The sequence below is a fragment of the Oncorhynchus gorbuscha genome, linkage group LG02, assembly GCF_021184085.1.
Source record: "Oncorhynchus gorbuscha isolate QuinsamMale2020 ecotype Even-year linkage group LG02, OgorEven_v1.0, whole genome shotgun sequence".
Lineage (NCBI taxonomy): Eukaryota > Metazoa > Chordata > Actinopteri > Salmoniformes > Salmonidae > Oncorhynchus > Oncorhynchus gorbuscha.
The window spans coordinates 49,020,356-49,047,774 of NC_060174.1; the positions used below are offsets into that span (position 1 = coordinate 49,020,356).

General features: G+C 43.8%; 2 protein-coding genes across 16 annotated transcripts in view; one reads left to right on the forward strand and one right to left on the reverse strand.

Annotated features, from left to right (window-relative positions):
• LOC124003629 (neuron navigator 2-like) overlaps positions 1-22,190 on the forward strand; it is a 139,870-nt gene extending 117,680 nt beyond the window's left edge. For 10 of the 15 annotated variants that reach the window (XM_046312137.1, XM_046312051.1, XM_046312059.1 and 7 more), the window contains 23 exons: positions 1,463-1,515; positions 1,925-1,948; positions 2,101-2,175; positions 5,161-5,244; positions 5,353-5,476; positions 5,625-5,782; positions 5,960-5,980; positions 6,301-6,315; positions 6,708-6,716; positions 6,914-7,089; positions 13,107-13,187; positions 13,639-13,792; positions 13,990-14,140; positions 14,301-14,398; positions 14,523-14,618; positions 14,768-14,936; positions 15,130-15,365; positions 17,128-17,282; positions 17,438-17,509; positions 17,740-17,936; positions 18,176-18,294; positions 19,855-20,058; positions 20,345-22,190. In XM_046312137.1, coding sequence (XP_046168093.1) covers positions 1,463-1,515; positions 1,925-1,948; positions 2,101-2,175; positions 5,161-5,244; positions 5,353-5,476; positions 5,625-5,782; positions 5,960-5,980; positions 6,301-6,315; positions 6,708-6,716; positions 6,914-7,089; positions 13,107-13,187; positions 13,639-13,792; positions 13,990-14,140; positions 14,301-14,398; positions 14,523-14,618; positions 14,768-14,936; positions 15,130-15,365; positions 17,128-17,282; positions 17,438-17,509; positions 17,740-17,936; positions 18,176-18,294; positions 19,855-20,058; positions 20,345-20,479 — 2,606 coding nt within the window. In that variant the 3' untranslated portion in view covers positions 20,480-22,190. The remainder of the gene's footprint in view (positions 1-1,462; positions 1,516-1,924; positions 1,949-2,100; positions 2,176-5,160; positions 5,245-5,352; positions 5,477-5,624; positions 5,783-5,959; positions 5,981-6,300; positions 6,316-6,707; positions 6,717-6,913; positions 7,090-13,106; positions 13,188-13,638; positions 13,793-13,989; positions 14,141-14,300; positions 14,399-14,522; positions 14,619-14,767; positions 14,937-15,129; positions 15,366-17,127; positions 17,283-17,437; positions 17,510-17,739; positions 17,937-18,175; positions 18,295-19,854; positions 20,059-20,344) is intronic. The other 5 variants (XM_046312179.1, XM_046312069.1, XM_046312123.1 and 2 more) reach the window with 3 other exon arrangements.
• Positions 22,191-22,869: 679 nt separating this feature from the next.
• LOC123993027 (homeobox protein DBX1-B-like) lies at positions 22,870-27,007 on the reverse strand. The gene is made up of 4 exons (XM_046294767.1): positions 26,443-27,007; positions 26,155-26,259; positions 23,782-23,984; positions 22,870-23,613 (listed from the first exon to the last, which is right to left on the reverse strand). The coding sequence occupies exons 1-4, from the start codon at positions 26,807-26,809 to the stop codon at positions 23,305-23,307; spliced, it is 984 nt and encodes a 327-aa protein (XP_046150723.1). The 5' UTR covers positions 26,810-27,007; the 3' UTR covers positions 22,870-23,304.
• Between the last annotated feature and the right edge of the window lie 412 nt (positions 27,008-27,419).

The following is a 27,419-nucleotide window of genomic DNA, read 5'->3' on the forward strand; positions in this document are numbered from 1 at the left end:
CTTGGCTCCCCGGTGTGTGGGCCTGGCTCCCCAGTGGCTGGGCCTGGCTCCCCAGTGTCTGGGCCTGGCTCCCCAGTGGCTGGGCTTGGCTCCCCGGTGTGTGGGCCTGGCTCCCCAGTGGCTGGGCCTGGCTCCCCAGTGGCTGGGCCTGGCTCCCCAGTGGCTGGGCTTGGCTCCCCAGTGGCTGGGCCTGGCTCCCCAGTGGCTGGGCCTGGCTCCCCAGTGGCTGGGCCTGGCTCCCCAGTGGCTGGGCTTGGCTCCCCGGTGTGTGGGCCTGGCTCCCCAGTGGCTGGGCCTGGCTCCTCAGTGGCTGGGCCTGGCTCCCCAGTGGCTGGGCTTGGCTCCCCAGTGGCTGGGCCTGGCTCCCCAGTGGCTGGGCCTGGCTCCCCAGTGGCTGGGCTTGGCTCCCCGGTGTGTGGGCCTGGCTCCCCAGTGGCTGGGCTTGGCTCCCCAGTGGCTGGGCCTGGCTCCCCAGTGGCTGGGCCTATGCCTTCACTGGCTGCACCCCTGCCGAGTCATTTGAAATCCATAGATTAGGGCCTAATGAATTCATTTCAATTGACTGATTTCCTTATGAACTGTATACTCAGTCAAATCTTTGAAATTGTTGCATGTTGAACTTATATTTTTGTTCAGTATAGTTAATAGACCAATAAGAAAGAGTTCCTAACCTCTCGTCAGACCACCCCCAGAGAGTTCAAGCAAAATTCTTGCTTGCGAAATTGCTCTTTGCTAAGAAGCTATTTTTGTTTCTTTTTGACTATTTTAATTGAACACAATCACAGTTAGGTGCTTCATCGTTACCCAGAAATGATTTGAGATAATAATGGCTGCATTGGACCTTTAAGTTTGGCACTTCCCCCTGCTGTCATTTTAGTCCTGCGGTGATGTTGTGGTTCCATTCCATTATGATTAATGGAGAGAGAGACAGCTCATATAGCGAGGCTGTGTTAGTGTAGTAACAGCACTCACTAAAGCGTAATGATGATGTATAGGCTGATGACTGCTGCTAAAGTGTGAATGTGTCATACCGTATGTCTCACCGGGGCGATTTTAAGTCTGGACATGTGGTTATGTGAGTGTAGTCAGGCAGTTAGATATCGGGGCTGATGTGTGGATGTCAAACCATATCAGCACAATTAAAGGGTAGGCTACAACGTGAGCGAGTCACACCGACATAACGGTGCCACGCACGCACTCACGCGTGGTCACACACACACACACACACACACACACACACACACACACACACACACACACACACACACACACACACACACACACACACACACACCTAGAGCAGCACCTCTGTTGTAAATGTTCACCCAGGGGAGCTGTTTATGCACGTTCCTGTCTCCAAAGTCGTCCGAGGGGAGATGAATCACTGCTTGCATGAAGCCATTATCCATGATTGACGTCACCAGAGGAATGAGTCGAGTGTTGTTTTTTTGTTTCTCTCCAGTCCACGGCTCCTCTCTGTCTCTAGTGTCCAGCACTTCCTCTGCCCACTCCATGGTGAGCGACACTTTGATTCATGTTTGATGCACTGTCCAAACACACAGTACCAATGTTAATATACTTAGGGCTGGTTTCCCAGACAAAGATTAAGCCTAGTCCTGGGCTAAAAAAAAAAGTTATTTTAATTGAGGTTCTTCATTGAGCATGCTTTTTAGTTCAGGACTAGGGTTCATCTGTGTCTGGGAAACCAGCCCTCAGTGAGCATTATGGGTGAAAGGGAAGAGGGACCATCTCAATGTGTCTGACTTGACTGCCGAGTTGCATTGCTAATCAACTGCTTGTGTGAATCCTTATAGCCTGAGGGGGAAACTGAATATGTTCAGATTGTCTTCCTTGCTGTCCTATCCCATGCATACTGTGTCCCCGCATAAACCTCTCTTCTCTTCTCCTCTCCTCTTTTTCATAGCCGGAGGAGAAATCTCAGTCGGAGGTAAGAACAACTTTACTTTCCACCATTGATTACCTTTGGGACTGTAACATCATAACTGTTAATGAGCCAGCAAGTTATTTGGGTACTACATACTCTATATCCTAATATTATGTTTCCTGTCAATAAGCATTATCTTGTTTGTCTGTTCTCAGATTCGTAAGCTGCGGAGAGAATTGGACGCTTCCCAGGAGAAGGTGTCTGGTTTGACCACTCAGCTGAGTGCTAATGTAAGTTTGATGGCAAATGGTTACTATGCTAAGCACTGTGGCATCATGGTTCCGCTGGTACTAACTGTCAGGGTTGGGGTCAATTGCATTTAAATTTCGATCAATTCATAAAGTAAACCAAATTCCAATTCCACATTTTCCTCATTGAAAAGCACAGAAGAGAATTGGAATTGGTCTTTCAGTGTACGTTGTGAATTGACTGGAATTTAAATGGAATTGACCCCAACCCTGCTAACTATATATAATGCCTTGGTTGTGGTCATTGGAATGGATTCGTCCTAGTGTTGCGTATTACCAGAATTTAAACTACCTAGAAGTCAAAGAGTTCCAGCATTGCGCTTGGTGTTTTTGTTTACCTTTGCATGGCTTCCTACTGCACATTGAACATGACACTGGGTAATGGTCTGAGAGGGGAAGCAGGCGTTCAGCCCCATTATCTGCTCTCTGAATGTAAACAAACATGACAGCCCTGCAGCAGAAACAGCGTCAGTAACAGCCTAATGAAATGGTACATCCTCGGGCCCGCATCCACACGGGTTATGTGATCTCACAAACAGAGATTTCACAACACAGCAGGCTAGAGCAGCTGTGGGGGGCTTGGGTGGAGTATGAAGGCTGTAGTTCCTTGTAAGAGAACTCGGGTTAGGCTGCTAGAGTATGGCCTGAGCCCCTGGCCTTACCAGCCCTGTAAGACATACCTGCACTAGGACCTGACAGACTGTACAGCCTGATAGTGGAGAAATCAGCCAGCCTGCCACATGCCCCAACACCAGCCCCTCTGTCTGATGGAAACCCTCCAGATCTGTTCCCCGCCTTCTCTTCTGCCAAGCTATCAGCTCATATTCCGTGGCGGCCGGGCTCTGGGCTGTGATAGGAATCAGAACATGTGTTTACTCATACCTCTGTGTGATGATCAGAACAGAAGCACCTAAGTATCTGTCTTCAGCGTCTGTCTGCTACCGGACTCATTCTTTATCAAAGGCAGACTGGTCCCTGACTGGACCTGGATCACCCTGAGCTGAGGCGCTTTAGCCATGTCAGCCAAAAGCCCCAGTCCGGTGATGGTGACGTGGTGTCCCCTGAACCACTACCCGTCCCTGGGGAAGGAGGCAACCAGAGGGAAGGCCAGACGCAAGCTGCAGCCCAGGCTGAGACGTAGCCAGAGCTACAGCCCTGCAGGCCACAAGGAGGACAGCAACATACAGCAGGACCTCACTGAGGTGGGATCTGACTGGAACCTCTGGGCTCTCACAGGGCTTCAGGAGCTTTGAGTCTCTGGATGTTATGTTTTGGGAAGTGAGCTTGTATGTTGGCCTGTGGGTATTTGTCTGTTTATTGTGGAGCTAGCAGTATAGCCTACTACTGCTACTACATCCTGGGTATTTGTCTCTTTATTGCGGAGCCAGCAGTATAGCCTACTACTGCTACTACATCCTGGGTATTTGTCTGTTTATTGTGGAGCCAGCAGTATAGCCTACTACTGCTACTACATCCTGGGTATTTGTCTGTTTATTGTGGAGCTAGCAGTATAGCCTACCACTGCTACTACATCCTGGGTATTTGTCTGTTTATTGTGGAGCCAGCAATATAGCCTACCACTGCTACTACATCCTGGGTATTTGTCTGTTTATTGTGGAGCCAGCAGTATAGCCTACTACTGCTACTACATCCTGGTTATTTGTCTGTTTATTGCGGAGCTAGCAGTATAGCCTACTACTGCTACTACATCCTGGGTATTTGTCTGTTTATTGTGGAGACAGCAGTATTGTGTACTACTGCTACTACAGTACATGGCTGGGTTGTGAGCTGTAACTAGAGGTTGGAGCTCAGTGTGTCTGTCCTAGATAGGTCAGAGGACAGGCTCGTCTCTGTTGCAATGCTCTTGATGTTCTGCTTTTGTTTAGCCTGTTAAGCTGTTATCAACTACCAGCCAACGTGATGTTTGATTTCATGTTTGATTTTTCTTATTTTTTTAATTGCATGCTTTAGGTTTTCTGTGTAATGTGAATCGATTGCGCTGATTCTTGTCCTTTGCAAAGCATGTCAACAACAGCGATGCATAAGAGAATATGTACTATCTAAAACCCACCGCAGCTTTGGAAATCCTAGCACCTACGGTATGGAATAGTTTTAGCATTTATCTTCTACAACACAAGCCATCCATTGATTTCATGCATTTGAGGTGGTGTCTTTGGATGCATATGATTGCCAAACTGACTGCGTACTGAGCCGGTCTGCAATCTCTTTGTACACCTTCGTCAAATTTCCAGCTGTGGCATTGATGAGTAAAATCGACGTGCAAGTTGATAACCAGCATGACTTGAAGCAGCATGTTTCTCTCACACCTGTATCTCTACAGAAGATAACAAATACGTGTGATCCGTTTACTCTGCGTACGAGGAGAAAACATCCGAAATGTTTTCTGCTTAACCCTCTTTTTCCTTTCTCTCTGCTCGTCTGTGGCGGTGAAACGGTAGCAGGTCTCTGGTTTCACGAAGCCCGATGGTAGCTAGCTAGAGTGGGTTTTTTTAGGACTCGTGTTGGCCTCATGTTCATCTCTACCAGGCTACTGAACCACGGAACCCTGCCCAGACAGGTAGACAGGTAGTCGGCAGAGAGCCTGGCCCATTATATCAGCATGGATCCATTTCTAACATGCAGTGACTCCCCCAGCTGTCCCTGTGGAGCAACCCGACTCCCGTCGTTCTTACTCAGAATACTCAACGGTACACCTTGACACGGAAGCCATCATCGCCTGTGTATGTTTTTGTTTTGACTCTGTGTCTGCATGTCGTGAAAGGTATGTGGGTGTGGTTCTTACGAGCGAGACCTTTTCCTAAAACTTTCCCAGACTGGTGGGGGGGGGGCGCTTGCGAATTAAACAAATGGTGTCAGTTGAAGGACGACAAATGACATTGTCTGCAGGTCAGTTTGCAAACTTACACATGGATAGCTGAATGCGTACTGCTATGTGCATGTCCGTAGGCTCACCTGGTAGCAGCGTTTGAGCAGAGCTTGGGGAACATGACCATCCGACTCCAGGGCCTTACCACCACGGCTGAGCAGAAGGTAAGGACTGGAGCCATCAAAATGTTGGTTTCCTCAGAAATATGTCTGTCTTTCCTTGGATGGATTTTGATGCTACCTGTGTTGCTTCATCGTGTTGTTGTACTTTAGGATTCTGAGCTGAACGACCTGAGGAAAACCGTAGAGCACATGAAGAAGCAGAACACAGCAGCCCAGGCAGCCATCGACGGTGTCATCAACCTGCCAGAGCTCACATGCAAAGGTGATAGGCCAGGTGAGAAGTTACCTCCCACATTAACATGAAACCCAACAAGAACAAATGACTATTTGCTAGTGAGAAAAAGGGCATCTGACACCGAATCAGAATGGATTAGAATTCTATGCTGGTCTGTGTCTCACTCTCTCTCTTGTGCATCCCACAGCCTCAGCCAATGGAAGCCCCCAGTCTCAGCAGGATCTGTGTATCCGCAGACAGCACTCGTCTGACAGTGTGTCTAGCATCACCAGCGCCACCAGCCACTCCAGCGTGGGCAGCAACTTGGAGCTGGATGCCAAGAACAAAAAGACGAAGAAGAACTGGGTAGGTCCTCCACTCTCTGTCTAGCTAGCTGGCTGGCTAGCTGTCTGTCTGCCCCTCTATGTCTGTCTGTTTATCAACATGGCTGGCTAGCTGTCTGTCCGTCTGTCTGTCTCTATCTGCACGTCTAATCTGTCAGATGTTCTTGCCCTTTCCTCCAATCCTTCTGTTTGTGCTCAGCCTTCTTGCGCAGGAGCAAAGGTGAATATGGTTATTGTTGTTAGTGAGCTGCTCTAGAAACTAGATTGTGAGTTGAGAATTGTGAGGTGTTCCCTTATTACACATGGCAAAACCGCAAAGAAACTGCACGCAACTACGAAAATGTCACCTGTAATCTGTTAGTCGGGAGACACGAGGTTAGGTCAATATACTCATGCATTTTCTGCCTGTAGAAAAGAGGTGTGGACACAGTATGTATGTTGGTTGAACACTGCCTGTACTAACCTATGAAGTCAAATTAAAATGTCTGCGCGTGTGTTCTTTTGTCCTGACATGATGCTGTTGTGTGTGCTGGAGGGAAGGTGAATGATGACTATGTACGCAGATGGTGATGATACTAGTATCTGTGTATTAGTTAGTACAACCGTGGCGTACCTGACTATTTGACCACAAGGGGGCAGATGACTACTAAGTTTAAATATCTACATCTCCCCTTTAGTGGTTGAGTAGTCGTGTCAATTAGTGAGAAGTTTGTAAAAGGTGATAACTCTTCCTCCCTAGCCTTGTTTTCATTCCTTGTTTGTAGCTGTGAGGGTATAGTTTGCGTTCAGTCTCTTTAGTGAGCCGCCTTGTGGACAGCCTGTCTGTTAAGACCTGTCTTAACAAAACAAATCCACCTTACGTCTATTGTGTCTCCAAGTTGAAATGGTCTATGATCAGCATGCTATGGTCTTGTCTTTCCCCTCTTGTGCTCTCCTATCGTGTGGAGGTTTATGAGGTAAGATTATTAACACACCCTTTTCCAAAAATGACTTTTATTCCTTGATTAGGTGGAGATGAAAGAAAGAGTAGAAGTTTGTCAACTGTTTTGTGATTCAAAATGTATTTCTGGGCTCCTTATATGTCTGTGTGCTTTACTATGTAATCAGGTCTCTCTGTTTTCTTCTCTGACCCCATCCCCATCCTTGGCTGCAGCTGCGGAGCTCCTTCAAGCAGGCATTTGGGAAGAAGAAGTCGTCCAAGTCTGCGTCCTCCCACTCCGACGTAGAAGAGATGGCCGACTGTTCCCTGCCCTCCTCCCCCAAGCTAACTGCATACAACGGCTCCACCGCCTCAACACCCATGATCCGGAACTCCCACTCCAACTCTCTGTGAGTACCTGGGCCCAGGCTATTAGACACTCACCTGTTTCTAAATGGGAGGGGATAGTGGATCATAGTGGAGGCTCCCTGTTTTCTCATTTAATACAGTCAACTCAGGGGTCTGGAAGATCACAGGACCGTATTAATGATTACTACTGACTCCCATAGTGTCTGATACAGCTCTCTCAACAGCTTTATATTATATATTGACTACCGTTCAAATGTTTGGGGTCACTTAGAAATGTCCTTTTTCCCCATGAAAACATAGATGAAATCAGTTGCAAAATGAATAGGAAATCTAGTCAAGACGTTGACAAGGTTATAAATAATGATTTTCGATTGAAATAATAATTGTGTCCTTCAAACTTTGCTTTCGTCAAAAGAATCCTCCACTTGCAGCAATTACAGCCTTGCAGACCTTTGGCATTCTAGTTGTCAATTTGTTGAGGTAATCTGAAGAGATTTTACCCCATGCTTCCTGAAGCACTTCCCACAAGTTGGATTGGCTTGATGGGCACTTCTTCAAGCTGCTCCCACAACAGCTCAATCGGGTTGAGATCCGGTGACTGTGCTGGCCATTCCATTATAGACAGAATACCAGCTGACTGCTTCTTCCCTTAATAGTTCTTGCATAGTTTGGAGCTGTGCTTTGGGTTGTTGTCCTGTTGTAGGAGGAAATTGGCTCCAATTAAGTGCCGTTCACAGGGTATGGCGTTGCAAAATGGAGTGATAGCCTTCCTTCTTCAAGATCCCTTTTACCCTGTACAAATCTCCCACTTTACCACCACCGAAAATCAAATCAAATGTATTTATATAGCCCTTCGTACATCAAATCAAATCAAATGTATTTATATAGCCCTTCGTACCTCAGCTGATATCTCAAAGTGCCTTAACAGCCTTAAACCCCAAACAGCAAGCAATGCAGGTGTAGAAGCACGGTGGCTAGGAAAAACTCCCTAGAAAGCCCAAAACCTAGGAAGAAACCGTGAGAGGAACCAGGCTCTGTGGGGTGGCCAGTCCTCTTCTGGCTGTGCCGGGTGGAGATTATAACAGAACATGGCCAAGATGTTCAAATGTTCATAAATGACCAGCATAGTCAAATAATAATAATCACAGGCAGAACAGTTGAAACTGGAGCAGCAGCATGGCCAGGTGGACTGGGGACAGCAAGGAGTCATCATGTCAGGTAGTCCTGAGGCATGGTCCTAGGGCTCAAGTCCTCCGAGAGAGAGAGAGAAAGAGAGAATTAGAGAGAGCATACTTAAATTCACACAGGACACCGGATAGGACAGGAGAAGTACTCCAGATATAACAAACTGACCCTAGCCCCCCGACACATAAACTACTGCAGCATAAATACTGGAGGCTGAGACAGGAGGGGTCAGGAGACACTGTAGCCCCATCCGATGACACCCCCGGACAGGGCCAAACAGGAAGGATATAACCCCACCCACTTTGCCAAAGCACAGCCCCCACACCACTAGAGGGATATCTTCAACCACCAACTTACCATCCTGAAACTAGGCCGAGTATAGCCCACAAAGATCTCCGCCACGGCACAACCCAAGGGGAGGGGCGCCAACCCAGACAGGAAGATCACATCAGTGACTCAACCCACTCAAGTGATGCACCCCTCCTATGGATGGCATGAAAGAGCACCAGTAAGCAATTGGGGGAGAAGGGCCTTGGTCAGGGACGTGACCAAGAACCCGATGGTCACTCTGACAGAGCTCCAGACTTCCTCTGTGGAGATGGGAGAACCTTCCAGAAGGACAACAGTCTCTGCAGCACTCCACCAATCAGTCCTTTATGGTAGTGTGGTGAGATGGGTTAGGGTCAAGATTTTCTGGTCTGATGAAACCAAGATTGAACTCTTTGGCCTGAATGCCAAGCGTCACACCTGGAGGAAACCTGGCACCATCCCTACAGTGAAGCATGGTGGTGGCAGCATCATGCTGTGGGGATGTTTTTCAGCAGCAGGGAATGGGAGACTAGTCAGGATCGAGGGAAAGATGAACGGAGCAAAGTAAAAAGAGATCCTTGATGAAAGCCTGCTCCAGAGTGCTCAGGATCACAGACTTGGGCAAAGGTTAACTTTCCAACAGGACAACGACCCTAAGCACACAGTCAGACAACACAGGAGTGGCCCAGCCACAATTCTCTGAATGTCGTTGAGTGGCCCAGCCAGAGCCCGGACTTGAATCTGATCAAACATCTCTGGAGAGACCTGAAAATAGCTGAGCAGCGACACTCCCCATCCAACCTGACAGAGCCTAAGAGAATCTGCAGAGAAGAATGGGAGAAACTCCCCAAATACAGGTGTGCTAAGCTTGTAGTGTCATACCCAAGAAGACTGGAGTCTGTAATCGCTGCCAATGGGGCTTCAACAAAGTACTGAGTAAAGGGTCTGACTAGTTACATAAATGTGATTGGTTCAGTTTTTTACATTTTTATAAAATTGCCAAATTCTCTAAAATGACGTTGTAGGCAGCTTATGGTAGAGTAATTAACATTAAATTAATATAATAATAATAATAATAATAATATAATAAAATTCTCAGGCAACCGCTCTGATGGACATTACTGCAGTCAGCATGCCAGTTGCGAGCTCCCTCAAAACTCACAGACATCTGTGGCATTGTGTTGTGTGACAAAACTGCACATTTTAGAATGACCTTTTTATTGTCCCCAGCACAGGGTGCACCTGTGTAATGACCATGCTGTTTAATCAACTTCTTGATATGTCACACCTGTCAGGTGGATGGATTATCTTGGCAAAGGAGAAATGCTCACTAACAGCGCCGTAAACCAATTTGTGCACAACATTTGAGAGAAATACGATTTTTGTCCGTATGGAACATTACTGGAATCTTTTATTTCAGCTCGTGAAACATGGGACCAATACTTTACATGTTGTGTTCATAGTTTTGTTCAGTATACAGTGGCAATAAAAAGTATGTGAACCCTTTGGAATTACCTGGATTTCTGCAAAATTGGTCACCAAATTTTATCTGATCTTCATCTAAGTCACAACAATAGACAAACATAGTGTGCTTAAACTAATAACACACAAATTATTGTATTTTTCTTGTCTATATTGAATACATCATTTAAACATTCACAGTGTAGGTTGGAAAAAGTATGTGAACCCCCTAGGCTAATGGGGTCAGGAGTCAGCTAACCTGGAGCCCAATCTATGAGACGAGATTGGAAATGTTGGTTAGAGCTGCCTTGCCCTATAAAAACATTTTTTTTAATTGAGTTTGCTATTCACAAGAAGCATTGCCTGATGTGAACCATGCCTCAAACAAAAGAGATCTCAGAAGACCTAAGATGAGGAATTGCTGACTTGCATAAAGCTATAAAGGGTTACAAAAGTATCTCTAAAAGCCTTGATGTGCATCAGTCCACGGTAAGACAAGTTGTCTATAAATGGAGAAAGTTCAGCATCTCCCTAGGAGTGGCCGTCCTGCAAAGATGACTGCAAGAACACAGCGCAGAATGCTCAATAACGTTAAGAAGAATCCTAGTGTCAGCTAAAGACTTACAGAAATCTCTGGAACATTCTACCATCTCTGTTGATGAGTCTACAACACGTAAAACACTAAACAAGAATGGTGTTCATGGAAGAAGCCACTGCTGTCCAAAAAAACATTGCTGCATTTCTGAAGTTTACCAAAGTGCACCTGGATGTTCCACAGTGCTACTGGCAAAATATTCTGTGGACAGATGAAACTTCAGTTGAGTTGTTTGGAAGGAACACACAACACCGTGTGGAGAAAAAAGGCACAGCACGCCAACATCAAAACCTCATCCCAACTGTGGAGGTATTGTATTGTGGAGGGAGCATCATGGTTTGGGGCTGCTTTGCTGCCTCAGGGCCTGGATAGCTTGCTATCACAGAAAAATGAATTCCCAAGTGTCTCTGTCCGCCAATTGAAGCTCAACAGAAGTTTGGTGATGCAACAGGACAACAACCCAAAACACAGTAGTAAATCAACAACAGAATGGCTTCAACAGAAGAAAATACGCCTTCTGGAGAGTCCTGACCTCAACCCGATTGAGATGCTGTGGCATGACCTCAATAGAGCAGATTACACCAGACATCCAAGGAATATTGCTGAACTGAAACAGTTTTGTAAAGAGGAATGGTCCAAAATTCCTCCTGACTGTTGTACATGTCTGATCCACAAATACAGAACATGTTTGGTTGAGGTTATTGCTGCCAAAGGAGGGTCAACCAGTTATTAAATCCAAGGGTTCACATACTTTTCCCACCCTGCACTATGAATGTTTACACGGCGTGTTCAATAAAAACACAAATGTGTTATTAGTTTAAGCAGACTGTGTTTGTCTGTTGTTGTGACCTAGATGCAGATCAGATCAAATGTTATGACAAATTTGTGCAGAAATACAGGTATTTCCAAATGGTTCTTCTTGCCACTGTATATATACAGTACCAGTCAAAAGTTTGGACACACCTACTCATTCAAGGCTTTTTCTGTATTTGTGCAATTTTCTACATTGTAGAATAATAGAGAAGACATCAAAACTATGAAATGACACACATGGAATCATGTAGTAACCAAAAAAAGTGTTCAACAAATCAAAATATATTTGACATTCTTCAAAGTTGCCTTGATGACAGCTTTGCACACACTTGGCATTCTCTCAACCAGCTTCATGAGGTAGTCACCTGAAATGCATTTCAATTAACCTTGTGCCTTGTTAAAAGTTCATTTCTGGAATTGATTTCCTTCTTTGAGCCAATCAGTTGACTCAAAGAAGGAAATATTTCAAATTTCAAGAACTTTGAAAGTTTCTTCAAGTGCAGTTGCAAAAACCATCCAGCGCTATGATGAAACTGGCTCTCATGAGGACCGCAGCAGGAAAGGGAGACCCAGCGTTACCTCTGCTGTAGAGGAAATATTCATCAGAGTTAACTGCACCTCAGATTGCAGCCCAAACCACAAACGCTTCACAGAGTTCAAGTAACATTCACATCTCAACATCAACTGTTCAGAGGAGACTGCAGGAACCAGGCCTTCATGTTCCAATTGCTGCAAAGAAACCACTGCTAAAGGACACCAATAAGAAGAAGAGACTTGCTTGGGCAAAGAAACACGAGCAATGGACATTAGACCGGTAGAAATCTGTCCTTTGGTTTAATGAGTCCACATTTTAGATTTTAGATTCCAACTGCTGTGTCTTTGCGATACGCAGAGTAGGTAAACAGATGATCTCTTCAGGTGTAGTTCCAACCGTGAAGCGTGGAGGAGAAGGTGTGATGGTGTGGGGTTGCTTTGCTGGTGACACTGTCAGTGATTTATTTATAATTCAAGGCACACTTAACCAGCATGGCTCCCACAGCATTCTACAGCGATATGCCATTCCGTCTGGTTTGAGCTTAGTGGTACTATCATTTGTTTTTCGACAGGACAATGACCCAACACACCTCCAGGCTGTGTAAGGGCTATGTGAACAAGAAGGAGAGTGATGGAGTGCTGCATCAGATGACCTGGCCTCCACAATCACCCGACCTCAACATAATTGAGAGGGTTTGGGATGAGTTGGACCGCAGCCAACAAGTGCTCAGCATATGTGGGAACTCCTTCAAGACTGTTGGAAAGCATTCCCCATAAAGCTGGTTGAGAGAATGTCAAGAGTGTGCAAAGCTGTCATCAAGGCAAAGGGTGGCTACTTTGAAGAATCTCAAATATAAAACATATTTTGATTTGTTGAACTCTTTTTTTTTGTTACTTCATGATTCTACATGTGTTATTTCATAGTGTTGATGTCTTCACTATTATTCTACAAATAAAGAAAAACCCTTGAATGAGTAGGTGTGTCCAAACTTTTGACTGGTACTGTATGTGTGTGTGTGTATATATACCAGTACCCCAAGCTGTGTATGTATGTGTGTTATCATTAGAGACTGCATGGCCTCATTGTTTTAGTCAATAGTTGGATGTTTGTATTGAAGCTGTTCTTCTCTTGTCCGTCTGTTTGTCTGTGTGTGTCTCTAGTCCCTTTCTCTCTCCCCTGCCTGTTAGTGGGCGTGGCTGGGGCGGTATCACTGGGGTGTTGAGGACTGGTTCTCTCGCTCGGTAATAGAGTATGAAAAATGTCTGAATAACCCACATTCACTTTATGAGCAATTCTGATGATGGCTAATCCTAACAAATGTCCTTGATGCACCAAATTATTATTTAACCAATTAATATCGACTCGATCACTCATGCCATGTTGTGCCATTGCAACTGGAATTCTGAGCCAATCACACACATCCTTCACAGGACCTTGATCTTGTCCTGTTTACAATTGCCTGAACCCCTATCTATCGCACAGTGATTCTGTGCCTCTGGATTAACTTGGAATAAGCGACAATATTTTTTTGCAGTGACAAACCAATAATTTGTACAGCATGTTACTGAGTTTAAAAAAAAAATCTTTGTAAGAAAATGATAATTGTGCTCCATGAGGTTTCTCGGGGATGTGCTCTTGAGGACTAGCATTCTGTTTATCCCTGAACTGACCAGACATCTGTCTCATGTGCAGGATCTCAGAGTGCACAGACAGCGAGGCGGAGACGGTGATGGCGCTCCGCAGCGAGCTCCGAGACAAGGAGATGAAGCTGACTGACATACGCCTGGAGGCCCTCAGCTCCGCCCACCAGCTGGACCAGCTCAGGGAATCCATGAACCGCATGCAGGTGAGGGTGATTGAAACAGGACCACATATGACCATTGATATAACATGATGAGGGCCTGGAGGTTTCCCTGACCTAGTGACCTGGCATTTTCCTGGTCAAGGTTTGCATGGTCATTGGCCATCACAAAGCATGCCAAATACAAAGTCGTACGATGCTGTGAGCTGTGTTTGACCCTGTGTGTTGTAACCTGTCCTCAGGGCGAGATAGAGAAGCTGAAGACCGAGAACGATTGTCTGAAGATGGAGAGTCAGGGCAGCTGCAGCAGAGCAGCCTCACAGGCCTCAGTAGCCTCACCCTCACCGTGCCAGTCACAGCATAGCCTCGCTCTAACAGAGTCCACCAGCCTCGGTAAGAGAGAGAGAGAGTGTGAGTGAGCGAGCGAGCGAGCGTGCGTGCGTGCGCCTGTGTTAGTCTTTGTGTGCGAGCACATGCATTCACCTGTCCGTGTGTGTGTGTGTGTTTGTAGTCCTGTCTGCTGTAGCTGATATCTATGTGCCTGTCTCTGTAGACATGTTGTTGGAGGACAACGGGGACGGTAGCTCACGGAAAGAAGGACGACATGTCAAGGTGGTCGTAACTCTAGATGAGGATGCCAAGTGGAAAGAGGTATGAAACTTCTAACACTTCCGACCCAACAGTAATTACAATGGCTACCAAGAGAATGTATGCCTTTCACCTTATTTGTCCTTAATATCAGATCTTATGATAAGTTCGTCCTCATATTTTATAGGAGCGTAGACCTCGCCAGTTCCTGATTGGTTGCATTGGTGTCAGTGGGAAAACCAAATGGGATGTGCTAGATGGGGTGGTCAGACGTCTCTTTAAGGTAAATCAACAGACTAAAAACTCAGCCTGTTATAGGAGTGACTAGAGTGACACTTGTATCTGACATGTGATTGGTTGATGGTCCTTTGTCTGATGTATGATTGGTCCATTGTCCTGTATCTGATGTTTGATTGGTCCCTGGTCCTGCAGGAGTACATTATCCACGTGGACCCAGTGAGCCAGCTGGGTCTAAACTCAGACTGTGTCCTGGGCTATAGCATCGGGGACATCCATCGCACACGTGGGACTGACACCCCTGAACTTCTGCCCTGTGGATACCTCGTTGGAGACAGTGACACCATCTCTGTCTCCCTCAAAGGTATGGGCAAGAATGGACCTCTCGGAAGTTTGGAAAATTAGAACTATACCTCTACCACTCACGTTGTTTTTGCTGGCAGTCAATATTTAAATAAATTTGAACCCTGTAATTCAAAGCGGTCTGGATCAGTCAATAACAACACCAGTGAACCGATCCTTTAATGTATGTGTCCTCTGCTGCCCCCTGCCTGCAGGTGTGTGTGAGCACAGCCAAGACGACTTGGTGTTTGAGACGCTGATCCCCAAACCCCTGCTGCAGCGCTACGTGTCCCAGCTCCATGAGCACCGTCGGATCATCCTGTCTGGCCCCAGTGGCACCGGGAAGAGTTTCCTGGCCAGCCGATTGGCCGAACACATAGTGCTGAGGGAAGGGGGAGAGGTCACCGACGGGACCATTGCCACGTTCAACGTAGACCACAAGTCCAGCAAGGTCTGTCAAACACTATCATGATTAATATGTTGAATGTAGGAAAGAACCTTTACCAAGGGATACTTTCTGTATGATAGTGGAGGTGTCAAAATGTAACCGATATGGAAATATATGAGAGAGGAGATTCACAAATGGAAATGCTTATGCCCTTTACATTGCAAATTGGAACTGTTGGAGGATACAGTCATTGGAAAAGAGTGTTGCCAGGTGACATATGACATAGCTAGATCAATGATCAGTGGAGCGAGGTTCGCCATCTCTGGTATTTACTTTTTTTTGCTTTTGTTGTAATAATCTACTTCTTACTAAAATGTCTAACGCTTACAAACCCAGCAGGTTTGGTCTGCTCCAGTTGTAATAGGTTTATACATTGTGCGTAGCTTTTAAACTGTATTTTTGCTAACATAGGTACACACAAAGAAAATGTGGTAGAGAAGAATGTACAGTGGCTTGCGAAAGTATTCACCCCCTTGGCATTTTTCCTATTTTGTTGCCTTACAACCTGGAATTAAAATGGATTTGTTGGGGAGGGGGGTTTGTAATCATTTGATTTACACAACATGTGTACCACTTTGAAGATTAAAAATATTTTTTATTGTGAAACTAACAAGAAATAAGACAAAAAACAGAACTTGAGGGTACATAACTATTCACAACCTAAGTCAATACTTTGTAGAGCCACATTTTGCAGCAATTACAGCTGCAAGTCTCTTGGGGTGTGTCACTATAAGCTTGGCATGCCTAGCCACTGGGATTTCTGCCCATTCTTCAAGGCAAAACTGCTACAGCTCCTTCAAGTTGGATGGGTTCTGCTGGTGTACAGCAATCTTTAAGTCATACCACAGATTTTCAATTGGATTGAGGTCTGGGCTTTGACTAGGCCATTCTAAGCCATTTAAATGTTTCTCCTTAAACCACTAGAGTATTGCTTTAGCGTTATGCTTAGGGTCATTGTCCTGTTGGAAGGTGAACATCCATCCCAGTCTCAAATCTCTGGAAGAATGAAACTGGTTTCCCGGGGTGATGAGGGGTGTTGGGTTTGCGCCAGACATAGAGTTTTCCTTGATGGCCAAAAAGCTTCATTTTAGTCTCATCTGACCAGAGTACCTTCTTCCATATGTTTGGGGAGTCTCCCACGTGCATTTTGGCAAACACCAAACATGTTTGCTTATTTTCTTTCTTTAAGCAATGGCTTTTTTCTGGCCACTCTTCCGTAAAGCCCAGCTCTGTGGAGTGTACGGCTTATGGTGGTCTTGTGGACAGATACTCCAATCTCCGCTGTGGAGCTTTGCAGCTTCTTCAGGATTATCTTTGGTCTCTTTGTTGCCTCTCTGATTATTCATGAAGGTATTCATGGAGAAACCAATGGGATGCTCGAGGGGAGGCGTTCTTGCAGATGCAGGAATGCCCACATGCAGGAACACCCCAAATTGCGGGCTGCAGTTGCACACTATTGGAATTTCATGAAAGCCCCAAAGGGTTCACAAAGCCTCGGTATTCCATCACTACAGCCAGCCATGTGGAAGATTGGAGGACACACAGGGCACCAAAGTTCCAGCAGGCTGACTCTGGTCTTCCAGCATGGAGCCTGGTGTGATTGCTCGGTGATTTGTGAAGCACATGCAACCCCTCTATAGATTAAATGCTTGATATGTCATTAGTAATGTACTGTGGTATTTTAGAGGCTGTATGGGGAATCATTTTGTGGGTCATTTGAAATGATTAACTGTACTCTTTGTAAACTCTTCTCTCTGGTGTCCAGGAGCTGCGTCAGTACCTGTCTAACCTGGCTGACCATTGCAACAGTACGAGTCATGGGGTAGACATGCCCCTGGTGGTAGTACTGGACAACCTGCACAACGTCAGCTCTCTAGGAGAGGTCTTCAATGGCCTGCTCAGCTGCAAGCACCATCGATGGTCAGTACACACACACACACAGACACACACACACAGAGACACACAGACACACACACAGGCACACACACAGGCTCGCATGCACACAGGTGCACACACTCACACAGTGTTTATTTGCTTGTTCTGAATTGTAAATGTATTGCCTTGTTTGTTCCCAGTCCTTATATCATTGGAACAATGAACCAGGCTACATCATCCACTCCCAACCTGCAGCTACATCATAACTTCAGGTACATCATATCTATAATGTGTTACTGTCTTTTTTTCAGTTACAAGATAATGTTATTTGATGTCATCTCTATTCTGAAATGTGAAATGTAATTGCTGTGTTATGTAGCCGCCACAAGAGGGCGGTATTTAAATAGTGACATGTCCTCTGCCTAACCCTCGTTTGAGGTCTGTTTGAACAGTGACTGATAACCCTCTCTGCTGTTGTCTGTTTCCTGTGTGTCCTCTCTAGGTGGGTGCTGTGTGCCAACCACACTGAGCCAGTGAAGGGCTTCCTGGGTCGGTTCCTGAGGAGGAGGCTGATGGAGACGGAGATCAGCAGCCGGCAGCGCAACGCTGAGCTGGTGAGGATCATCGAGTGGATCCCTACTGTCTGGCATCACCTCAACCGCTTCCTAGAGTCCCACAGCTCCTCGGATGTCACCATCGGTAAGATTCAAAGGAAATCACATTCATCTTCTTATTTTCTCCTTTTGTTAATACATTACCATGTTTTTTTACATTATGATTTAAGAAATAGATGAATAGACTATACTTGAATGAACACATACTTTTCAATTGGATATTTGAGATTTGTCAATAAAGAATATATATAAGGGACAAGATTGAAGGTTCTATGGAATGAAAGGGATGTTTTGTTGACATATATCTGTCTCTCTTCCTCCCAGGGCCCCGCCTCTTCCTGTCTTGTCCCATGGATGTGGAGGGATCCAGAGTGTGGTTCACAGATCTGTGGAACTATTCCATCATTCCCTACATGCTGGAGGCTGTCCGAGAGGGGCTGCAGGTACAACGGCATAACGTTTGAAATGTGGCATCAATTTACATTTGTAGTAGCTCTATCCCTTTTAATAATGGTTCGTAAACTAACGCACGGACACAGAGAGATACTACATAGAGTACGTGCAGTGCCTTCAGAAAGTATTCAAACCCCTTGACTTTTTCCACATTTTGTTGTGTTACAGCCTGAATTTAAAATGGATTCAATGTAGATGTTTTTGTCATTGGTCTACACACAATACCCCATTCTGTTTTTCAAAATGCTTACAAATGAATTCAAAATGAAAAGCTGAAATGTTATCTGTAAATGTCCCTCAGTTGAGCAGTGAATTTCAAACACAGATTCAAGCACAATAACCAGGGACGTTTTCCAATCCCTCACAAAGAAGGGCACCTATTGGTAGATACATTTTTTTTAAAGAAGACATTGAATATCCCTTTGAGCATGGTGAAGTTATTAATTACACTTTGGATGGTGTATCAATACACCCAGGCACTAAAAAAGATACAGGCGTCCATCCTAACTCAGTTGCCGGAGAGGAAGCAAACCGCTCAGGGATTTCACCATGAGGCCAATGGTGACTTTAAAACAGTTACAGAGTTTAATGGCTGTGATGGGAGAAAACTGAGGATTGATCTACAACACTGTCTTTACTCCACAATACTAACCTAAATGACAGTGAAAAAAAGGAAGCCTGTACAGAATCAAATATTCCAAAACATACATCATGTTTGCAACAAGGCACTAAAGCGATACTGCAAAATATGTTCCAAAGGAATTAACTTATTTTCCTGAATACAAAGGGAAAGGTATTTTTTTCTTCATTTATGTACTTTTACCCCCTTTTTCTCCCTAATTTCATAATATCCAATTGGTAGTTGCATTGGTTGTCCCATCACTGCCAACTCCCCTACAGACTCGGGAGGAAATTCCCTACAAATCCTAGAGGAAAACCTGTTTCAGTCTACTTTCCACCAGACAATGGGAGAGGAATTCAACTTTCAGTAGGACAACAACCTAAAACACAAGGCCAAACTGGAGTTGCTTACCAAGAAGACAGTGAATGTTCCTCGGTGGCCAAGTTACAATTTTGACTTAAATCTGTTTGACAATCTATGGCATGACCTGAAAATGGTTGTCTAGCAATGATCAACAACCAATTTGACAGAGTTTGAAGATTTTAGAAAATAATAATGGGCAAATGTTGCATAATCCAGGTGTGGAAAGCTCTTAGAGACTTACCCAGAAAGGCACACTGCCAAAGGTGATTCTAACATGTATTGACTCAGGTGGTTGAATACTTATCTAATCAAGATATATTACTGCTTTATTTAACATTTGTTACAGATGTTCTGATTTTTCTTCCACTTTGACATTACAGAGTATTTTGTGCAGATTGCTGTCGAAAGCTGACAATGAAATCCATTTTAATCCCACTTTGTAACACAACAAAAAGTCAAGGGGTGTGAATACTTTCTGAAGGCACTGTTTATAATAAGCTGACACACACTTACTGGTCTTAATGAACATCACTGAGCAGTTATTATGAGTCTGTCCATCCTCCAGATGTATGGGAGGAGAGCTCCTTGGGAGGATCCAGCACGGTGGGTGATGGAGAGCTACCCCTGGGCAGCCAGCCCCCTGCAGCACGAGTGGCCCCAGCTGCTGCAGCTCCGGCCAGAGGACGTGGGCTTCGATGGATACTCCATCTCCAAAGATGGCTGTCCCAGAAGACAGCTTCCCCAGGGATGCACAGACAGAGACCCTCTGGTACTTTGATACAAGTCTTACACCTCCTGTTAACTTTTCTGACAACCTTTACCCTAAATAGTTGGACTTGGAAATAATCAAGAAAGTATGTTTGGTATGGCATTACACAATAATCCTGTATGTGATGATGGTCTGTATGAACAAAGGTTTGACTTGATATTTGTATCCAAGAACATACTCTTTAAAAGCACCTCATTGACAGACTATCTGCGGCTTTATGTTTAGCATGAGTGTCTCTATGTAGGCGACAAGCTATCTGACCTCTGACCTCTATACATCTCCACAGATGAACATGCTGATGAGGTTGAAGGAGGCAGCCCACTGCTCCGGCAGCACTCAGAGTTACGACAGCGACTCCAACAGCAACCAGGATCCCCATGAAGACAACATGCTGGACTCACCACGGGAGTACACACTATGAGTCTCCCTCTGTCAGCTAGTACTCACTCTGGGACACATCCTAAATGAACATACCTTTTGCGTTAATCATCCATTGATATGAGGTTCAATGTTCGGTCATGTATTTCAAGTTCAAATTTGACCTCTGCGATTTCACGTCTTTAGGCAGTCAGAGCATCTTATATACCAGTTGGAACTCACTATTTACACTGTGTACTGATACATAAGAGAATAAATAGATGTACTGGGTGCAGGTAACCCGAGATGGAAATCCCAGTCGAAGTTCAATAGCCTGAATAAATTCACCTCAGTATTTCTACTGTGTTCAGCGTTTATTAGAAGTCTGTTTACAGTCACAGACAAAGACACAGCCATATAGAATGAATGACGTAGTTAATGAGACATCAAACCAGTTGCCTTGACTGTGACCTAATCTAGGCTATAGCTATGTGGTCCAAACTGAGTAGCAAAAACTGTACATACGGTCACTCAGCTTCACAGAGCTTGACCTGTGTGCATTTTCTTAGTGAAGAGACATCTTTTTGGTGCTTAACTTTCAAATGATGCCTTGCTGCCTTTATTAACAACGGAGGTCACATGCATTGACAATGCCTTTGATATACTTGATTTCTATAGAGGCGGTGCAGAGTTTAGGGGCTGCTAACTTGCTCGTACTTTGATGAAAATGACTCCACATCGTTTATGTGCAGCTAGCTGGTAGCGAGAAGGTCTAGGCTTTTGTTTTGGATATCTTGAAATCAGTGATACTTTTCGGATTGTTGGTGCTCTCCTGAGGAAGATGAGAACTTTACACCTCGTGAGCGTTTCAAACAGTATCCCAAAAGCACTCGTTTGTCTTTTGTTCAGCTCTAGACAGAGCTCCATCCCTGCATGAAATGTTCCAACACGGTGTTTCCCTGTATAGAGGCGCATTGGACCTGTAGACCCACATCTGAAAGGTCTCTGGCTAGAAAAGGATCAGAGCGACTGCATGGCTTTGAGACGGAGGCTGGCGTGTCTAGTCGCTCACTCTGAAGAATTAGCACCGGTTCCATTTGCGTCCTGTGTTAATGGGATCCTCTGAGTTGCTGTATTGGAGTAACTGGGCTTTATTCCCTCATAAAATCGAGTATTCTCAGAGCAGCTTACTCTACTACGAGGTACCACTTTGGTTGCTCCCCCTCACAATGTCCCCATTATCTGTCAGTGTTGTTGCTATTCATCCCATGAGTGTTCTTAGTAATAAATTATTTTCAACATTCATTTGGAACTTTCGACTGAAACCAAAACAGTTTACTTGTATTTTTAAGTATTGTCAAGATTTGTATTGCAGGTACATTGATCTGTGAATATTTTGCAAGGTTGGAATTTTCACTAGCATATCTTGCTGGACTGTAAAGGGTGGTGCAAGCACAAATCAAAGTGGTCGTTTGTCTTTTCTTGGTCCCACACAGTTAGGATGTTGGAATGATGTGAAAGGTATGCTATTGAATCTAGTGGTTGATAATTGTTGAGTTGTTTGAATTTTGTTTATGCACATTTTTATTTTGTAATGTGAAGATGTATATATTTGATCATGAATCCCACGTTTTCAAAACATTTTCTGTACATCTTTTACTAAACTACGGAGTCATGTGTGTAGGCCTACAGTTAGGTTTCCTCTACAGGTTGTTCCTTTTTCTATAAGAGTGAACAACTTTGAGACTGAGAATAAATCTGGTCACAACACGGTACTTTCAATCTTTCATATGTTTTATTCATAGAGAAATCAATAAACCAGTGTTTGTTTATTTATTAAGTTGTTTTAAATAGTTAAAGTTTTATTTGACCTCACGTGGTTTTAAATATTGTTCAGCTATGATCAGTGTGTTGAACTCATTTCAATTGTCTCAACTCAGTAGCATTGTTGGAAATAATGTAATGGGCTGTTATTATTTAGGGTACCTATGTGACTGACATCCTGGTGTATAGCCCTATACTGGGGTGGCAGGTAGTCTAGTGGTTAGAGTTTTGGACTAGTATCTGAAAGGTTGCAAGATCAAATCCCTGAGCTGACAAGGTACAAATCTGTCATTCTGCACCTGAACAAGCAGTTAACCCACTGTTTGTTCTTAGTCTGTCATTGAAATTAAGAATTTGTTCTTAACTGACTTGCCTAGTTAAATGAAAATACCTGTAGAAGTGTGTAAAACCCAGATGGAGAGTTTTTCATTCTCATTTCTAAGGCAATAGAAGACACTGCACTCTCTCTCTGACACGCTTGTCTTTCTTATAAGAAAAGCAAAAAAAGCAGTGACAAGCCTTATTAAACATTGTTTACTTGTTATAATGGGAATATAATGAAACTATTTAAGTGTTATTCTGGTTGTTGTACCATTGTCAAGAAAGCAGCAGTTGTTCTTTACATTTTAGTTTTATTTGAAAAAATACTCTCAAAAGTACAACATTTAAACAAAGCATACAAATAATATATTTATTTTTTAAGTTATAGATTTAACATCTACATAGATTAAAAGCAATGCATCTAATATAAGCCTTTAAATCAGGTATAATCCTCTTGATATAAAAGTGGCCCTTACAAAATATGGTACAAATAGCAAAAGCTGCAAGAATACATCTAATTTACTAAGTGAATCCCTTAATAAGCACTGAAATATCTACCACAACCAATATGGCCCCTACATGTATGTATAGGGATAGGTGAATTGGTAATATCACGGACAAATAATATACTCAAATCAAAGGATGTGTGGATCTAATTTGGGTAATAATGTCTATATATACAATATATGCAACAATATGTGATCCAACAACTTTATACAATCATAACGTGTGTATTATTCATAATTAAGACACTGTAATCTCTTCCTCCTCTGATTCTGAAAAGTCGGAGTGCTTGCTGGAGTTGCAAGGCGAAGAGAGATGCGACTCCACACTGTTCAAAAGTTCGCGCTCTGATGGAGAGCGGCAGAAGGCCGCGCGCGGGCTGTACGCGTCTACCTCCTCCTCGCAAGACTTCTTCCCGACGTCACTGAGGTCCGGGTGGGGGTTCATTTTAGTCGGAAGGGTTTGCTCCCGGCAACCTCCGGACGACAACAACTCCCTCTCTTTGCAATTACGCCATTTCATTCTTCGGTTTTGGAACCAGATTTTCACCTTGAAAAATACATTAAATATTATAAGGCTATCTAGTCATGGTTTATTCTAATAATATTATAACATGCCAGTAATCCAAATATACATAACATGAATATTTTACATTGATGTGGGTCTTATTCACTTAGGCTACTGGTTGTTTTTGTATTTTTGTTTTATTATTTTTACCTGGGAGTCTTTAAGCCCAAGTTTTGCAGCCAACTTCTTTCTGTCTGGTTTGCTGATGTATTTCTGTTTCTGAAACATTTTCTCCAGGGCTTTGCGCTGGACATCAGAGAACACTGCCCGTCGTAGCATCCCCCTCCTGGGCTTTCCTCTTGCAGCCAGCGGCCATGAAAATGTACCGGGGATAGGAACCACTGAAGAGGATGCTAAAAGAAAAAAACATACCATTAGCTTTGCGTCGTGTCATTCCAGGAAATGCACACATAGGCTAACAAAGTAAGCCTTGCTTAACAAAGTAGCCTAGCCTTCTTTTTTTCAGGGAGTGGGTGGAGGGGATAAACGTGCATAAAAGCGAATTCTTTCGTAGTCTAAAGCAAAGTCTCTCGAAGTCTATAAATATTGACGGGTTTTTTGTTCTTAAGTTCTTAAATGCAGTCCGTCTGAATGAATTGGCACGAAGCAGCTAATTAGCACATTGCTTGGTCCCTTATAGCATTGGTATGGTAAAAAGGCATATCCCTTTCGAAAGCCCCAATGAAAGATAGAGGGGCTGATGAAGCGTGAACGGTAATTGTGTAGTAATGAACTAACTGAAAAAGGCTTAGGACAGGACACTAAAGCCATATATTACTGCCACAAAGGAGATTTAAACTTTCAAACTAAACACAACCGCATGCCTAGATCATCTGGCCCCGGTTTCCCAATAGCGATTCCAATGGCTTACCTTCTAATAAAGCACTAGCCTAAATTCACAGATTTGGCACATAATTGCGCACATGTTGTTACACATCATTAAATATATTGAGGCAGATATTTACATAGCCTATGATACAGTAGCCTACAATTGCCAAAATATAACTAAATAGATTGAACATGATATTGATTTCAAAAGTCAACTATTGGGGAAAAAAATAGGCCTATGTAGCCTACTGTTTTATATTTGAATGCAGTCCCCTCTGTTTTCATTTTAAGTCTATTTTTATCCTTCGCGTGTTTGTAACAACTGCAAAGACATTGGCTAATTTGTAATTGTAGGCAACATCGTTCTGAAGTTATCGGTGGTCACAGAGAGACAGATACTGTAGGGCCTACACATCTTTATATGTTTATTGGGAATCCGCTGTATATGAAGTGACGCGAAGAGCAAAAAGCATCTAAAGACGCTCTTAGCTGTTCTACATGGTCTGAGGCAGTCGGTAAATAACGAGCGTTTTCAATTGCAACTTTAGTAGGCCTATAACGATGGTTTTGGGGAAACAGCTCAGATATTTAGGGCTCTATTCAATCTGTATCGCTGACGCGTTACAGATTGCGCCACATGGGCTACATTTAAAAGTAATTTCCTATTGAGCCGACATATGCAGCTTTTACCGTGAATGCTGTCTCAGCCAACACGGGAACATTGCCATTACATTTCAATCACGCTGTAACGCTTAACTTATGTGATACGGATTGAATACAGCCCTTAGTGATGCTCCTACAAAGGTTCTAAAGATGAACTAAGCCTTAAAAATGCTTTTAGGAAATTGGGTCCAGGAGAATAGGCTAGTGATGGCTGGGCCCTATTTTTGTCCCATCATTGACATCAAATCAACACAAAAAGCTAGTCATAAGTTGTTTTATTGCTCTCAAACGAAGTCTTCTTAACACAGATCTGTACCTTATAGCGTAGCCATTTTAGATTCTTCTTATCACTATCTTTATTGTTGACTATTCAAAAGCCAAAGGATGTGTGAATTCACTATAGCTATTCTTAATATTGAAATATATAACACCTAGCATTGTAACATTAGCTAGCCCGTCATTAAATTTGAACTACATTACTCCAGGATCCTGTGCCATTTACTGTTTGCTAACTTTAGATTTCTCACAACAGCACTATGCATAAACATGCATAACACTCTATGTGGTCTTGTGAGAATATTGAAATAGTGAATAGCCTCTAATGGGGAATTAGTCCATGACTGGTAAATGCCTATCAACAGCATGTTTAAGTCAATTGTGGCTTCCCGGAGGGAGCTGACCAATTGGTCATGGTGCTGAAAGCTTTGTGAGTTATCAGTAGCTAAATTCACTGGCTCGGTGGGAAAAAGAAGCAATGAAGAGACGCCAGCAGCTTCCTTGTGAGAGGGGATCCGCCTCAAATTTAGACCATGACAATTGCGGCTAATTTGTAGATTAGGGGGACTGATGCAAAATGTCAGCACTGCTAAATAGGGCATCAAATTGGCGAGACTGATTCCACGGAGTTCTACGGCTCCCAACCTCTGAACTAATGATTGTATTCTCCTTAGGTTCAACTAATAAAGGCAGATTGTTATTAGGTTCAACAACATCAGCTGAATACATGGGCATGACAGGGTTAAGTGGATTTACCTGGAAAATATGATGCTCTGATGAAGGGATGAAACGAACAGTCAAAATATGGCAGAGGGAAGGCTTTTGCGTGCATAGCATGATGCATTAAACGTGGAGACGATGCTGTGATTCAAAATGAAAGAAACATTTACATTAATTGTCTGTCATTTCGTTTCGTTAAATCATATAGACAAAATATACATAATCTCCATGCATTTGCATAAATTCAAAGCAGCTCGTCTGTTTGTAGGCTAAATTCACTCTTAATTTTTTTTACATTAGCCTATACTTTCGCAATAATCTTACCGTTTCTCGTTGATGGTGCTAGGATGGCATTAACTCCAAACTTCAGATAGTTAGGGTCGTGGTTGATGGAGAGTGCGGTCTGAGGAGAACCCGTCCTTGTCTGTGCTAAAGTGGAGATGACAGCTTGGTGAGTGTGATGACTGCAGGTCAGCGTGGTGGCTCCTGATGCCAGGGGAGACACGCTGGGTGAGGGAATCGTTCGGTGGAAGTAGCTCACCGGCCGACTGATCCGCAACAGGTCCTCCACCAAAAAGCTCGAGTGGGCGGGGAAAGCTGAATGCAAGGACTGGGGCAGAGAGAGACCCGCCGGCGTTCGAAGAAGACTTGGGCATATAGCGGGAGGCGCAAGTGCATTAGGGAACATCATTGCTCAGTTTGGATGGGTAAAGGAAAAGTAATTGTAAAGCGCCCTTTCTCACTAAAGGAGTTTCCCCTCGCCTATAGGATCCAAGTGGAAAGACTCACAGTTCTCTTCTGGCCCTTCCCTTTAGAGGAAGGGTTTTATAGTGGACCTTTACCAAAGCCCTTTCGAAACTGACAGCCTAACAATGAAGTTCAACAAAGTTCTCGACGTGAATTTCTTTCAGGGGAAATTCAGTGCCTCCTGATTGGTCCGAATAAACTATTTATGATTGGATTAGACTTCATAAGCAAAGACTAGACAATGTCCTATAACAAAGAACGTGTAGTCATCCGTTTTACATATACTTACCACTCTGGTATAACTTTCACTGTGATAATGGTGGCAGCACACACAAACTAATAAAACATTTTATTTTTAAAGGACTCCAAAACAACGTTAGTCTGTGAATAGAGGGTGTATTAAAAAATATATATATTCAATTAATTTGAGCACCTAACTGCATAATGTCGTTAGTTTCGGACTTGTTAGAGGAACTAGGATATTATAGTGATTGCCTCATTTCTATTAGGATGCGTTGCAATGTGAGACAATTTACATGACCACAAAAGTTGAT